This window comes from Ambystoma mexicanum, chromosome 4p (genome assembly GCF_040938575.1).
Source record: "Ambystoma mexicanum isolate Mex_15411 chromosome 4p, UKY_AmexF1_1, whole genome shotgun sequence".
NCBI lineage: Eukaryota > Metazoa > Chordata > Amphibia > Caudata > Ambystomatidae > Ambystoma > Ambystoma mexicanum.
This window is the reverse complement of record NC_090927.1, coordinates 768675955-768689797: the sequence shown is the minus strand read 5'-3', so window position 1 is coordinate 768689797 and position 13843 is coordinate 768675955. Positions and strand designations below refer to the sequence as shown.

Here is a 13843-nt window from a genome sequence, read left to right as displayed (position 1 = left end):
AACCTTAGAGGTGAGTTTCTGTTTCCTTGCTGTTGTGGCAATATTAATGTGTTAACAAATGGAAGCCGAATTGTGTGGATATAACATTTGTTAAAAAGTATGTTTGTTATAAAAACATTGCGCTATGGTGGGGAGGAGTTGTGCAAATACTGTTAGTTCTTTTTTTTAGACAGACCAGTCGATTTCTGCTCACACGTCACCTATGCCCATGTGTGTCTTTGCTTGTGTGTGTACGTGCTCTTGTGTCTTTGTTATTGCAATGGCGTCCTCCCTTGCTCTATTCCCCTTCTCATTCTATCTCGCTACTGCACCCCTTATCACATCCTCCTTTGAAAATGTACACTCTCCTCTTTGCACCCTGGTGCCTATAAATGCAAAATGCAAAGAACCTCAGTAAACGCCAAAACTATTGCCATTGCCAATGCTTGTTTGTTATCGTTCAGCTGCGCTTTATTACCATAACGTGGAACTTCCCTGTGTACCCTTTCCCTCCCCGAACGGAACCCCTAACAAAGAAACTATGTTGCCGTCTTACCTTGTTAAAAACGTGCTAATGCGTGTTTAGGCCGTCCCTGTTCATGGTACTGCGCCATAACATGCTGCTTGAAGTGCCTTGAAATGCTACTAGAAACAGATACACGTCGGTTCACTTTTTGTTTGCCTTTGGATACTGTATTTTATTTAGGCTTGCGTCGTTCTCTTATAGCAGTACTACATCATCTGCTTTATTAACTTTTTGTTTTTTTTTACCTCAGGAGCCGGGTTAAAAAAATAAACTGCCCATTTTCAAAATGATGACTTGATTTAAAAGCAAATTGTATGAAGGCAGACTGATTTGATTTGCTGTGCGGTTTCGTTTGGAGGGTAGCATGCAGCCGCCAGGGTCCCCTCGGCGGTTCCTACATTTCCCTGCAGTTCAATGTTTACAATATTAACAATGAAACCCCGGCTGCTCGAGATGGGAGATTTCGCGTTTGCACAAAGTGTACCTTGAAGGGAATATGAGTATGAATGAACGTTCTCAGATTTGTTTGAAGGCTTCAGTGGATAGGAACTCAACTATATTTAATTCGTTCTATTTTGAAAACAGTGTGCACTTTGCAATGGAAAAACCATCAACAAATGTATAGACCATACCGGCAAGCTGTGGGATTGTATTGCTGTGCTAGCTCTGCTGCTCATGTACTGTGCAGTAGATTAATGACAGGTGAAAAGACTGGTATTTTTTTTTTTATGTTATGCACTCCCGGTAATAATTCAGAGCTCCGTTTTTTGCTTGCTCAGGCTTTTGTTGGCTGTTTTCATTTGCCCGTCATATAAAAAGAGTCCCTGGGGCTAGAAATAAGTGAACCCTTCCCTTTGCTACTAGATTCCACTCGGAGAACATATTAAATACAGGCTTATGTTTAGTCTCTTGAAAATAGACCAAGGAAACAGTACATTTGGGAATTCATACATTCTATTGGCGGCTTTACACTGATTGTGGATATCCAGCAAGTGGATGGTTCTACCCGCTGCTGCAGCCTGTTACTAAATCTAATGTTTGCCAGGGTAAAGTATGCCCATTTAAGATAAAAAGGCACAATTCAAATGTAGTGAACACATATAGCGGCTCAAAGACAGGAGTGATCATGTGGGAAACCAGAGGCATAAAAGAAAGCATCTGTGATCATTAGCAGGCAACCCACATCTTGAAGTAGACATATGCTTGCTGATTTTTACAGTGCTTAGAGCAACGATGTGCCCTTTTATCAATAGATAAGGACACATAATCAGAAATACAGTAAAAATATATATCGAATAGTTCATCAGTTACAGACTAGAGCACTTTTTCTGAACAGGCACACCTACAATACTTTGTTTCCATGTACGTGAAATACAACCTAAATGTTGTTAGCCATCGAGTCCGTGGTTATCGCCAGCAGTGCTCTGAGACACACAGCAGTGTTGGCTTCACAAGACAAGATGACCATGGTTGCACCAATGGGCAGATTTACGGCCGTGGGATGGTGGAACATGCATCTTTTTGCTCAGGGGCAACGCACTCTTCTTGGAAGCAATACGATGCGGAGCAACACAGTTTCGATCCCTGGGTCCGCACTTAGAAACCTCTGGGTATTAAGCACGTTATAAATAACCCATTACAATTACAATCCACAGCGCTGTCGGACTGAGATGGGATACCTGAAACCATCAAAACGTAGCCTAAAATTAGGGAATTTCTTGTCCCTTTTTATGTGGCACAGGTTGGCACACATTATTCCACTATTAAGACCTAAGGTGTGCTCTTATGTACTGAAAAAAAGGGGATGGGTGGAAGATTTTTAATTAATCTGAATCACTGGTCTGGGCAACCTTGCACACCATCGTTTATTAGCCTGTTTGCACCATTGCAAAAGGGGTCCGGCCATATGCAAATCTGTCAGGTACTGCCACCAATGGGAGCAGCCCTGCCTGAACTGCTATGCCAGGTCCTCTCTGCACTGAAAAAAAAGTAACCCCAGACATGTTTCGGCCTTGTTGGGCCTCATCAGTGAGGTGCAGCTTGGTTTCCTGTGGCGCAGCGAGCAAGAGACCCTTGTCTGGGCATACCCTCTCTCACATAGGAAGACAAACTGAAACCAAAAAAGTGATGGGTGGAAGGTTTTCAATTAATCTGAACCTCTGGCACTGCTCTGGGCAACCTCCCACACAACAGTTTTTTTGCCCGTCTGCTCCATTGCAAAAGGGGTCTGGCCATATGCAAATTAGCCAGGTACTGCCTGGATGCCCACAGGCTTCGGCGCTCAAAAAATGAAATAACATAACATAAAATAACAATGGGAGCAGCCCTACCCGAACTGCTAGGCCAGGTCCCCTCTGCACGGAAACACAAGCAACCCCAGACATGTTTTGGCCTTGCTGGGCCTCATCAGTGAGGTGCAGCTTGGTTCCCTATGGCGCAGTGAGCAAGGGACCCACGTCTGGGCATACCCTCTCTCACAAAGGGAGACAAACTGAAACCAAAAGAGTGATTGGTGGAAGGATTTGAATTAATCTGAACCACTGGCACTGCTCTGGGCAACCTTCCACACCACCAGTTTTTAGCCCGTCTGCGTCATTACAAAAGGGGTCCAGCCATATGCAAATAAGGTAGGTACTGCCACCAACGGGAGAAGCCCTGTCCGAGCTGCTAGGCCAGGTCCCCTCTCTACGGAAATACAAGCAAGCCCGGACATGTTTCGGCCTTGTTGGGCCTCATCAGTTAGGTGCAGCTTGGTTCCCTATGGCGCAGTGAGCAAGGGACCCTCTCTCACATAGGGAGACAAACTGAAACCGAAAGTGTGATGGGTGGAAGGTTTTGAATTAATCTGAATTACTGGCACTGCCCTGGGCAACCTTCCAAAGTGGGTAGAACCTCTTTTGTTTTGCTCTAGTCACCCCGAGTTTGACGTTCATGCCCAGATGTGGGTGCCGTGCCAGCTTGGCCTAGAGACCCAAGCTACTCCTCACTGATGAGGCCCAACAAGGCTGAAACATGTTTGGGGATGCTTGTGGTCTCTTGTAGAAGGGATGCGACCTAGCAGTTCGGGCTGGACTTTCCCTGTGGGGGTGAGATCAAGCCTGATTTGCATATGGTCTTCCCCTTTCTGTAATGGCTTGCCAGGATAGGAACGATGGTCTGGAGGGTTGCCCAGAGCAATGCCAGAGGTTAAGATGTATTCTAAACCTTCCAGCCATCACCTCTTTGGCTTTAGCCACCCCGAGTGGGGCGGGTATGCCCAGGCGTGGGTCCCGTGCCTGTTGTGCTCTTATGTACATCAGATGCAGTGGTTGCATTCCTTGCCTCAGTTTTGGGTGCCTCAGATTTGGAATTCCCAAGCTCTGCAATGTACAGTTTGTGAAAAATACAAATCAGGAAATGGTTTAAACAGAACCTCTTGTCTCATGAATGTCTAAACATACTGCAAACATAATTAATGTCCTAAGACATACTAGCATACGGAAACAGCAAAGGAAGAACAGAGAGACAGTGATTGCCTTTGCTTTCTGTATTATGTATTGTTTGAAAATGACATTGTTGTGTATATGTGAGGAATTCGACCATCCGCACAGGGAGAGTGCGCCTGCCTGGGCTTTTTGATTTTTGTTTATTTCAAAAGAATGAATGATGGGAGATCAACCTTCGGAAAATATGTGGGGGCATTCCCGCACATATTTTCCATGCTCAGTGCATTGCAGAAAAATAGTCATGTACTCTGGGAGGACACAGCTTACCAGCGCCGCCCTCCCCTGTCATGTGTATCTGACACCTGACAGCTGTGGGTACAGGAAGTGGCAATGGAGACCAGAGACCAACACCTCTTTGGAATGCAATGTGTCAACTTGGTACTAAAACCCTCCTTGGTATGAAAGGGCAGTGAATGTCCTGTCTGGAACCACTCCTTTCAGAGCAAGGAAGTATGTGAATTGTAGGAGACGAAAGTCTGCATGCAACCCCCTACTTCAAAGGAGGTCCATGTTGTGATCAAGCGCCACATAGGGCTCAGTTAATTAGGGAGACACTTTGATGTACAGCAGACAGGAAGATGGGTGGGACTTACAAGTTATGTTGTCATCCTTCCCCTGTCTGTTGCAAAACGCTCTTATTCTGACCTGAAGCATCACTGAAGATTGTTGGTGGTGACCCAGGATTGGTTCATTAAGGTGGGCTTAGTCTGCACCAATCACTGAGGCCTGTTGGGCTTTAAAAGAGGGCTGAGCCCCTCACTGATCAGATCATCTGAAGACTTTGAAAGGAGTAAGAGGAAGGACTCATTTGGACCTGAGCTGAGGGTACAGTCTACCTTACATCTTCCACCAGTGAAGGAAGGCCAGGAGTTCCAAGAGGGAAGCAAGATCCCTCCCCCTAAACATCTCCCAGGGAACAGAGTGAGTGAGATATCGGACTCAGAAAGGACCCGTCCGGCAGCTCCAGAAACGGTACCTATCCAGCCCACAGCGTACCCTGCTAGGTTCTGACAGCAAGCTTCCTAGGTGGGAATTGCCAGAGAGTCTCTGGACAAAGGACAAGGCCGTTGCCTGCTAACATCCTCCTGAGGTTTGGCCCGTCCACCTTGAAAGCATACGAGCCCTGCGAAGAACCTTAGAGGGGTGCCACTCAAGCATCATCCAGCACCCATCTTTTTAAGGACAATTTCAAGAAAGTCGAGTCCTCGAACCGCATCCGGCTGCACTGTTGACTGTTGTCACGCTGCAGTCACCAGAGCCGTCTGAGACGTCTCGACCAGCATTCTAGATCCACCAACCAGCACAGAGACAGCGATTCTTGGCCCTGAGCCGCCGTGTCGGCTAGCCTGCAGACATCCGTCCAGCCTTGCTTGCCGAACTGCCTGCTGCCTGTTACCCGCAGCTGTCTCCCACCACTAACTCAGTTCCAGGGGCTGCAAAGTGCCCTGGAACCACCTTGAAGCTGTTGAGAACCAAGAACTTGTTCAGCACCGGGTACATTCTGGTTCTGCCCCCCTGGTCTTTCTCCGAAAGCCCCTACAGACAGTTACGACCCTTTGCTCATTTGGTGTTGAAGCCCAATAATCTTGAACAGTAAGACTGATTGCTATAGCAACTACCCTCCTGTCAGTATCCAGAGTGTATCCCTTTCGTTTGTGAAACTCTGTCCTCTGTGTTCCTTTACTGTGTGGATTTTAATTGTAGTGTGCTAGAACTGTCTGTTGCAGTAATAATAAAGTAGATATTTGTATACAACCTTGACTGGACAGTCCCTTTTTGTCATTGGGTAATAATTGTATATTTGCTGTGTTGCAACTAACCAACGATCCACAACCTTGCGGAGATAAGCCTGAGTTCCGTCCACGTTACCAAAATTGGACAAGGTGGTCTTATAATCCCGGGGGGAAGATAGCTCAGCAGCAACGTGCTCACCTTGGAAACAAGATGACACGAAGCAACACAGGTTTGATCCCTGGGCCCGCGCTTAGAAACCTCTGGTTAATAAGCGTGTTATAAATACGCAACTAAGACATATTCCTGTAACAGTGCCTCGATGCCCCCCCCCCGGGCTGTGTGAGCACTTTACAAAATGCAAATAAATAAATAATTTACTTGTATTCCAATCTATTCAGATCTCTTCTGGTGTACTAGAGGTGTGAGGTTGATTGATGGTTTAGAAACCGATATTCATCCCTGGACCACTGGTGCCCCGGAAGTTGATTCGTCACAGTATATATAATACAGATTTGCTGAAGGTAGCAGGGCAGTTACTCGCTCTGAATCATGCCAGCTGCGAGTCCCCTATTCGTAAAGATACCGTAGGCGTACCATGTGGCATGCCTGCCCTTCATCGGATGAGAAGGCCACAGTGCAACGTCTCCACTCTCAACAGACAACACCAGGTAGCCACTCTCTGCACTCGCCCCTTCTGTTAAGGGTCATCTGGACGGTTTGGGGGGCTGGGCAACAGACAAAGTTGGGTCCTCCTAAGACAAAAAAAAAACGGGCCCAGCCCAATAACCACTGTTCCTCCTTCCCACTTTATCCGAGTCACAACCCACAGGACGTTTGAGACTGTTGGCAGTAATCAAAATATAGGCATCATCCATGCTGGAATCAAAATAACAAGATACCGGGCATCAGTAGCTGGATTACAAATGTATACATAATCAGCATAGACAGAGAACAGAACCTAGATTAAACATCACTGGGAAGTTAAATATGTCTGAGCATAAAGTTGCTCAGTTAATGCTTAAAGGCCAGCCAACACTCGCATTGCAGTGTACTAATACCGTACCGTAGGCACACTGTCGCTCTGAGCGTGTTTTTCACTATTTATTTTGTTTGTGGATAACATTTTGAGCCAATATTGCCTTTTGTTACAAAAGCAACAAATTAAAACGATCACATTTTTTTTGTTAAAGGAACAAAATACGCCATCGGAAGTGAATGCTCTCACCCCTTTTGCAATGAACACGCTAATTATAAGTAGCTGGTAAAATGCTAAATCTGCCTTGGATATCAAGGGGTATAGAGTGTGGGGGGGAGGAGGCTGGTTTCTCTGGACCTCTGCACTAAAGGTGTACATAGCTCCATACATCCAAACTATGAGGTTAATTGCATTTTAGAGAAGGTTGGCTGCAGTATGCAGTTGAAGCGTATGCATAATTGTCTACCTGTTTCTTTCCTGTATTTTCATCTTTGTTTGAAGATGTGAAAATAAAAACACCAAAATACATTTGAAAAAAGCCATTCTTAAAGACGTTACAGGAACTGTTAGTCAACCCGAGCTTTTCACCACAGGCGTTTCACAGTCTCGCCATTTGACAACCTGTGGATGTACTGGAATTTTGTAACAGTAGGCTTTTGGTCTACTGCGATTCTGGGACTATGCTGTGATTGTGCAAAGTAGCGTATGGTAGCATTGTCAAAATAGAACAAATTCTATATTCAGCAAGCTGGAAATATACTGAAATTGTGTATCTAAGAGTTGACTCACATTGTGCCTACTGGTATACATTGTGCCTACTGGTATTGTTAAACTGCAAGCATGCTGCAATTTTCCAAAAATGGGAGTGTATAGGGATTGACAAACTTGAAATACTAATACTGCAAACTTGGAATACACAGCATTTAGTTGAAATGGATGTTTACTGGTCTAGTTCAAAACACAAATGTGCTGTACTGGGAATGTGCAAGCTTGGATTACTTTGTGATTGTCAAACTAGGAGTATTCTGGGATGGTCACTCCAGCTGGCAGGATACTGAGATTGTGCTGGAAAGGTAAAACCTTGTGTACACTTGCCTTGGCATTTTGCAAGCTTACTGGGATTGTGCAGATTGGAAATATACTGTGATTTTGTAAACTGGGAGTACACTGGAATTGTGTAACAATATTTGTAATGGTTTTTGAAAAATAACTTTTATTGTTTTGAGTGTATATTACTTAATGTATACTATATGCAATTTGTTAAATGTTTAGCGTTATTGTAAACCAATGCACAATAAAGAAAAAAGATGTAACGCTCCATTAATCTGGCACTGCATGCAAGGTTGGAAACAGTAAAGGGTCAGAAACCATACCAGCTACTGCGCTATGCAAATTCAGAGCTGCCTTGCACGATCCCAATGTAACCGATAGACATTAACTTCCTGAGACAAGGTAGGGTACCCCCCACACCCCTCCCCACACCCTTCCCGTCCCTGTTAATACCCACCTGTCCTCTAAAGGGGACAGGGGGGATCATCCCCAGTGGGATTCCACTTTCCTCTGGACCTAAAAGAGGAGCATATTAAAGGGGTCACGTGTTAACATCACTAAAGACAGCTGTGGACAGTACAAGAAAAGCACATGAACACAGAACACTAACATCACACTGCTCCCACATTTCGCACAACTCGCATTCGTGAATTTACCCTCATGAAGAGGCCATGCAGGTATGGTTCTTGGAGGGCAGGTATCACATTGTCATGCCTATTCCCTCATATTCCCCATCTGTGGGTTCCCCACATTCCCCTTCTTTACACACCCAATCGTTGGCTCTGCCACATCTGACAGTTAGCCTGGCAGTGCCAGATTATATCCCTGGGGTTTGCTGACGGTGCCTACAGAACGCTACCTGGCCATTCAGGCCTCTACACTGCAAGTGCTCCCCGAGCACATCTCAGGGCCATCACACAACCATGCTTCCACTAATTCTATTACTTCTCGCCTTCCAAGGTACTATAAACTGCCATCACTGGCACAGTTCTTATTAGCTTGTGATTTCTTCTCTCTTGAATGACAAGCTCTCTTTGTGATCTACTGTCTACTATTACTCACACTTCCCTACTTATACAGCCACATTCCCTCAACCCCATTGTGTCTTCCTATTTTTTTTAGTTCTGTGCATCCTTTTCCTATTCCCACTTCTCCCTACCGCTACCCCTCATGTTTGTCCTTTTTCCTTTCTTCATTGTCCATAGATTATGCCGTGGTTAACCCCCAGCGGGCACAATATGCCAATTTTTCGGACAAGACACTGACGCCATATGAGCACCGCAGTGGTGATAAGTGCAGTATACAATCTTTATAACATAACATTATTCAGTTCCTTCAGTTTGAAACAGCTTTAGCTAAGGAAGATCTATGCCACGTGCATGATAATGGTGGAGTACCTTACCACTGAACCTTGTGAACAGAAGAGTTTTGTACTGTGCTGCAGATAATATGGACCGGCCTGAGGATACACCCGGTTGAAAGAGAATGCTTTGTGCAATTGTGATGATCTGTTATCAGGAATGCCATCACAAAGATGAATCACAGTCCGTAACATTGTACAATTCAAGCATGCTGACTAAATTCACCACAGAAACTGCTAAATGACCGACTTCATCTCCTACCATGGTCCAAATCCCCAAATACATACCAATAGTTTCCAAGGAATGCGATGTTAACATAAGATCTAAGTATTTAAAAGTTATCGTTCCTCAAATTCAACTTCCATAAACGATGGAAAAATATGTTTCATTATTTATGACCCCTTATGCTTTAAATGCAATTTGGATTTGTCCTAAAGTATATTTATAAATTGTCCCAAATACACAGAGTTAAATTCACATAAGTGTGCTTGTTCAGCATCAGTTGGCCTGGGGATCCAGAAGTAGTTCCTGGTAGCTGTTAGTGCCAAGCTACCCAGGCTCTTCTAGGCTACAAGCAGGAACCCTAATTAGTTCCCAGCTCCCCTCAATTTCAAACCCTGGCTGCTGCTTCCTACAGTGGAAGACATGCTCCTGTCCCTGGGGTTCGACCTGTGTCACTTGTGTGCAGTCCAATGCAGCAATCACATTGAGGAAGGGGGCTGTTTCATAGAAATGTGCCTTGGTGCCATGCACCTGGGTTGGGGTGCTGGGCAGGGAAATGTGATTTGGTGGATGTCTCATTAGTGCATCACGCACCTTTACCAGCACTTTAGAGAAGGTTGGCTGGGACATGCTATTAGCATCCAGTGGTGTGCTGAAATGTCCCTGTTGCTAGGAAGTGCAGGGTGCCCACCAGTTTCAGCAGGGGTGGGATAGCAGTGTTAGCATTGATCCTACTGTGGAGGTGTACATGTATCAGGATGAGCAGGTCTGCTATGGTGTAATTTTTCAGCCAATAAAGTGTAATTTGGTTGTTGAAGAAATGATCCCGAAACTCCATTAAAGACAAGTGCCAAGTGAATGTGTTGAACCATACTATTTATTTCATAGTATGGTATTTCTTAAATCATAGTGTGGTGCCCTTTGGATGATACATGTTTCGGCCACTGGCCTTTCTCAAATTCAGGCATAATTGTTCATTTGTATTTCTAACATATTCTGCCTCATCATGAGTTTGGCGGTAACTCTCAAATGTGGCGGTAACACTATTATCGCCGCATTTAAGGGTCCGCCAAATCATAGGTTTGGTAGGATTTACCCCCAGCTCAGAGCCAGGGGTAAATCCGCCGCAGATTTGACGATTTCCGGTGCTATTACCACGCGCTAATACCGCCGACTGTAGTAACGCCGAACATTCCCCATCCAAATAACGCAGGGGGGTTTGGCAGTAACGCTAATAGCCCCGGCGGTATTACCGCCGGGATACCGCCCAACTCGTGATGAGGTCCATTGTCGTCATACATGTTTGACATCATATTGAGCATATTATACAACCCAATTTCATGCAATGATAATTACATTGTCGTACACATTATCAAACCCAGCAACAATATTACAGTCAATTTCATTGAGACAAGGGGTAGGGGAGGGTTCGTAGAAGACAAGGGAAAAAACAGCAATTAAGGGAAAAAAGAAACAATAATGTGTGAAAATAAAGATAAACATCAAAAATGTGGACAAAAAGAAAGAGAAACAGCATAGAGTTTTGTTAGTATTCGCTTGGTAATTTCCAGTAGAATTCATCAATAGATTCACAGTGTTGTTCGTCTAAAGCTCAAAGATGATTGTGTGTATCTTCTATCTGTACTCTTAGTCAAGGTTAACCTCAGGTCTCAATAGTACACTAGGGCATTTAATCATTTTAAACATATTGTATTTACTGTTTTATTTGAAATACGCCTGTTTTATTTATATAGTTTACCAGTGGGGACGGCATTATGATTGTTTGTCTGCAACCTAAATTGCCACAATTTATTCGTTCACTGCTAAATATATGTTAAGTGATGTTAATGCCTACTATTTGTCCGTATTATGTCCAGTTCGGTCCCGTATTTTCATGGGGTGAATCCCTGCAATTGATTATCATCCATATGAATTTCTTGTACTCACACGGTTATATAAGTTAAATATATAGAATATTAAATAATATATTTATTCATTAGACAGCATTAATGCCGTTTTTTGTATGCGGAAGTTCCGGCTTTATTAATTCTGGCTATTTTAAGGTTCAATTCAAACATAAATAGGAGAGATAATAGTTAATGAGAAACCTTCCCTTGAAGTTCCATAATTTTGTTGCGAAACAAGCGGTCCCCTGATCGTATTCTTGTTACGCAAGTGCTTTTAGCCACGCCTTCTCGATACTTTCAGATCATTAGAGAAACAGCTTATAGTACAGCTATAGTGGATCCAAATGTTTGTCTGAGAGGAATAGTCCTTTGCGCATAGTGATTGCACTTACCAGTTCAGCAGATGTTGATCAGTCTCTCGCGTCGGCTTATTGCATGTTGCGCGGGACGTCTGCGCCATTATTATGCTGTTTGAAACCGTAACTATGGCGACCCATGGAACATTGTCCATAGTCGATTACTCCTGCTCCATATGGGCGGCATATTTTGGGTTGAAATACCCACGTTTGTACGGGAACACAAACCAAGTGCCCAAAGTTCCTAATTCCCTAAGCAATGTTGCTAAAGCTTTGCTCTGCATGTTTTAAAACTCTGAGGTCTCTTAATTAGGTATTATGTTGGGTCTCATTTACACATATATATTATAGATTGCTTAGCAATCGTTGTGGACCTTACGTCAGAGATAAGTGACTGTGGCAACCATTTAAACAATCTCAGTTGTCTATAGCTCTTATTTAGCCCAAGTACATTATTAAGGGACACTGTTGCCATGCTTTAGTCACATTAATTTGGTTGATGGTCAGTGCCCAAGGGGATGGTCTGTCACACATCTCCTCTGCCTTTTCTGACCAAGTATCATTGGTGGCTGCTGCACTCCATGTCTCTGCTGCTTGATGAACAGTAACAAGTTGTGGAGGCCATAGTCCACATCTCCTATGGACTGCATGTTGCTTGGAAGTATGTTTAGGGAAGATAAGACCCCATACATACTCTTTTTCAGTGCAATTGAATTCACCCGTGGCTTCATTTTTATCACCTGGATACATTTGCCTTCACTGAGCAGGCGGATGAATGACTTCCTGTTTTGGTGGTATTTAGGAGGTATTTTACCTTGTAGTACTGTGGACTTCATTTTATGCTTTTTTGGTTCTACTTTCTCCGCAGCGATAAGCACTGGAGGAATTTCCACCATTTTAGTTTGTTTATTTTAAGCCAGGCTAGCAAACATTGTAGCTCAGTATTTTTCAACAGCAACAAAATTGGATCATTTGGAAATAGGTTTTTGTTTTAGTTGAGATGGACTCATCCTGACACCTCATGTACTGTAATCCAATCTAAGAAATCTTCCGGTTTTGACAAAAAATGAAAGCAGTTACATTTTCTATTTTTTGAAGTTGCTTGGAGTTAAACTGGATAAAGAAAAAAGTTTGTAATGAACTAAATTCGTTTATAAAAAAACAAGAAAGCAGTTAACACGTCTTTATAAGGATTCTGTTTTGGATTTGTTGTAGGGTGAGATACATGCATGCTGTAAGTAAACTTCACTGTGAAATTCTTCTCTTGCAGGTGGCTTTTTTGAAGATGTGAAGGATGCCAGCACGTCAGATAGATCATCTCATCATCAATCAATATACAACTTTTTTTCAGTAGCAAAGAAAACCCCACAACTGTCATGCGGATTTTAAACAACAGACTGTACGCAGGATATGAGGATATTAATCGTGTTATGCTTCCGTGGAAGATGGGCGTCCTGAATAGCTCCATTTGATCTGGGATGGCATGACTCCAGTCTTGGCTTTTGCTCTCGCACTTTAATCCAGCTGTGTCCCTTCTCTAGCAATGGTGAACGATTTCTAGGATTAGGAAACATGGTGTCTGAGGGAAGTCATTGGGTAGCAAGAGTTAATGTTCACATTTATTTTCTGAGTTGAGCGAAACGCATGCTTTTTTAGATGGTCATCTATAAAGTGCTACCTGTTTTCTGTCTTTCCAAGGACGTGTTTTCACACAATGGGTTTGCCTTTACCATAAGATTTAAATGTGCTCATCTTGATTTTTATCATTGATGTTTAAATAATGTGCCAAACTCATTTATTTTTCCAGTTGCATTTTTATTTAGGCCATATTATTCATCATCATGCATAAATAATTAGTGTCATATACATTCCTAATAAATTGGTATGATCATAGTGTGTTCTTGGCTCTGTCTCGCTGAGTAATTTGTAACGAATGTTCATGTTAGACCTATTAACAAAAATGTTAATTATTGTTTATTTCATAGGTGCCTGTAGTAAATATGTTCTTATGCAGTGTTGCAGTATGTGAGCACTGTGCTGAGGTGCTGGCTTAATGAGCCAGCAGAAGGAGGCATAATGCAGCAAGAGTATGGGCCTCATTATGAGGTATGAGGTATGTTAAGTGACTTCAATTCAGCACTCCAACTAAGTCAATGCCTAGTCTGGGATGCCCAAGGGAAGCCCTTATTTATATATTTTTATGACAAGTTCATAGATCTGGATGATAAACCCTTGTATAACACCCCT

At 43.4% G+C, this 13843-nt stretch overlaps 1 protein-coding gene across 2 annotated transcripts in view; it reads left to right on the top strand.

Annotated features, from left to right (window-relative positions):
- Positions 1 to 13500, top strand: part of UBE3D (ubiquitin protein ligase E3D) — a 1234197-nt gene extending 1220697 nt beyond the window's left edge. For both annotated transcript variants that reach the window (XM_069606318.1, XM_069606319.1), the window contains one exon: positions 12867 to 13500. Coding sequence is in view for 1 of the 2 variants with exons in the window: in XM_069606319.1 (XP_069462420.1) it covers positions 12867 to 12887 (21 nt within the window). In the remaining variant the exon portion in view is untranslated. The remainder of the gene's footprint in view (positions 1 to 12866) is intronic.
- The last annotated feature ends 343 nt before the right edge of the window (positions 13501 to 13843 follow it).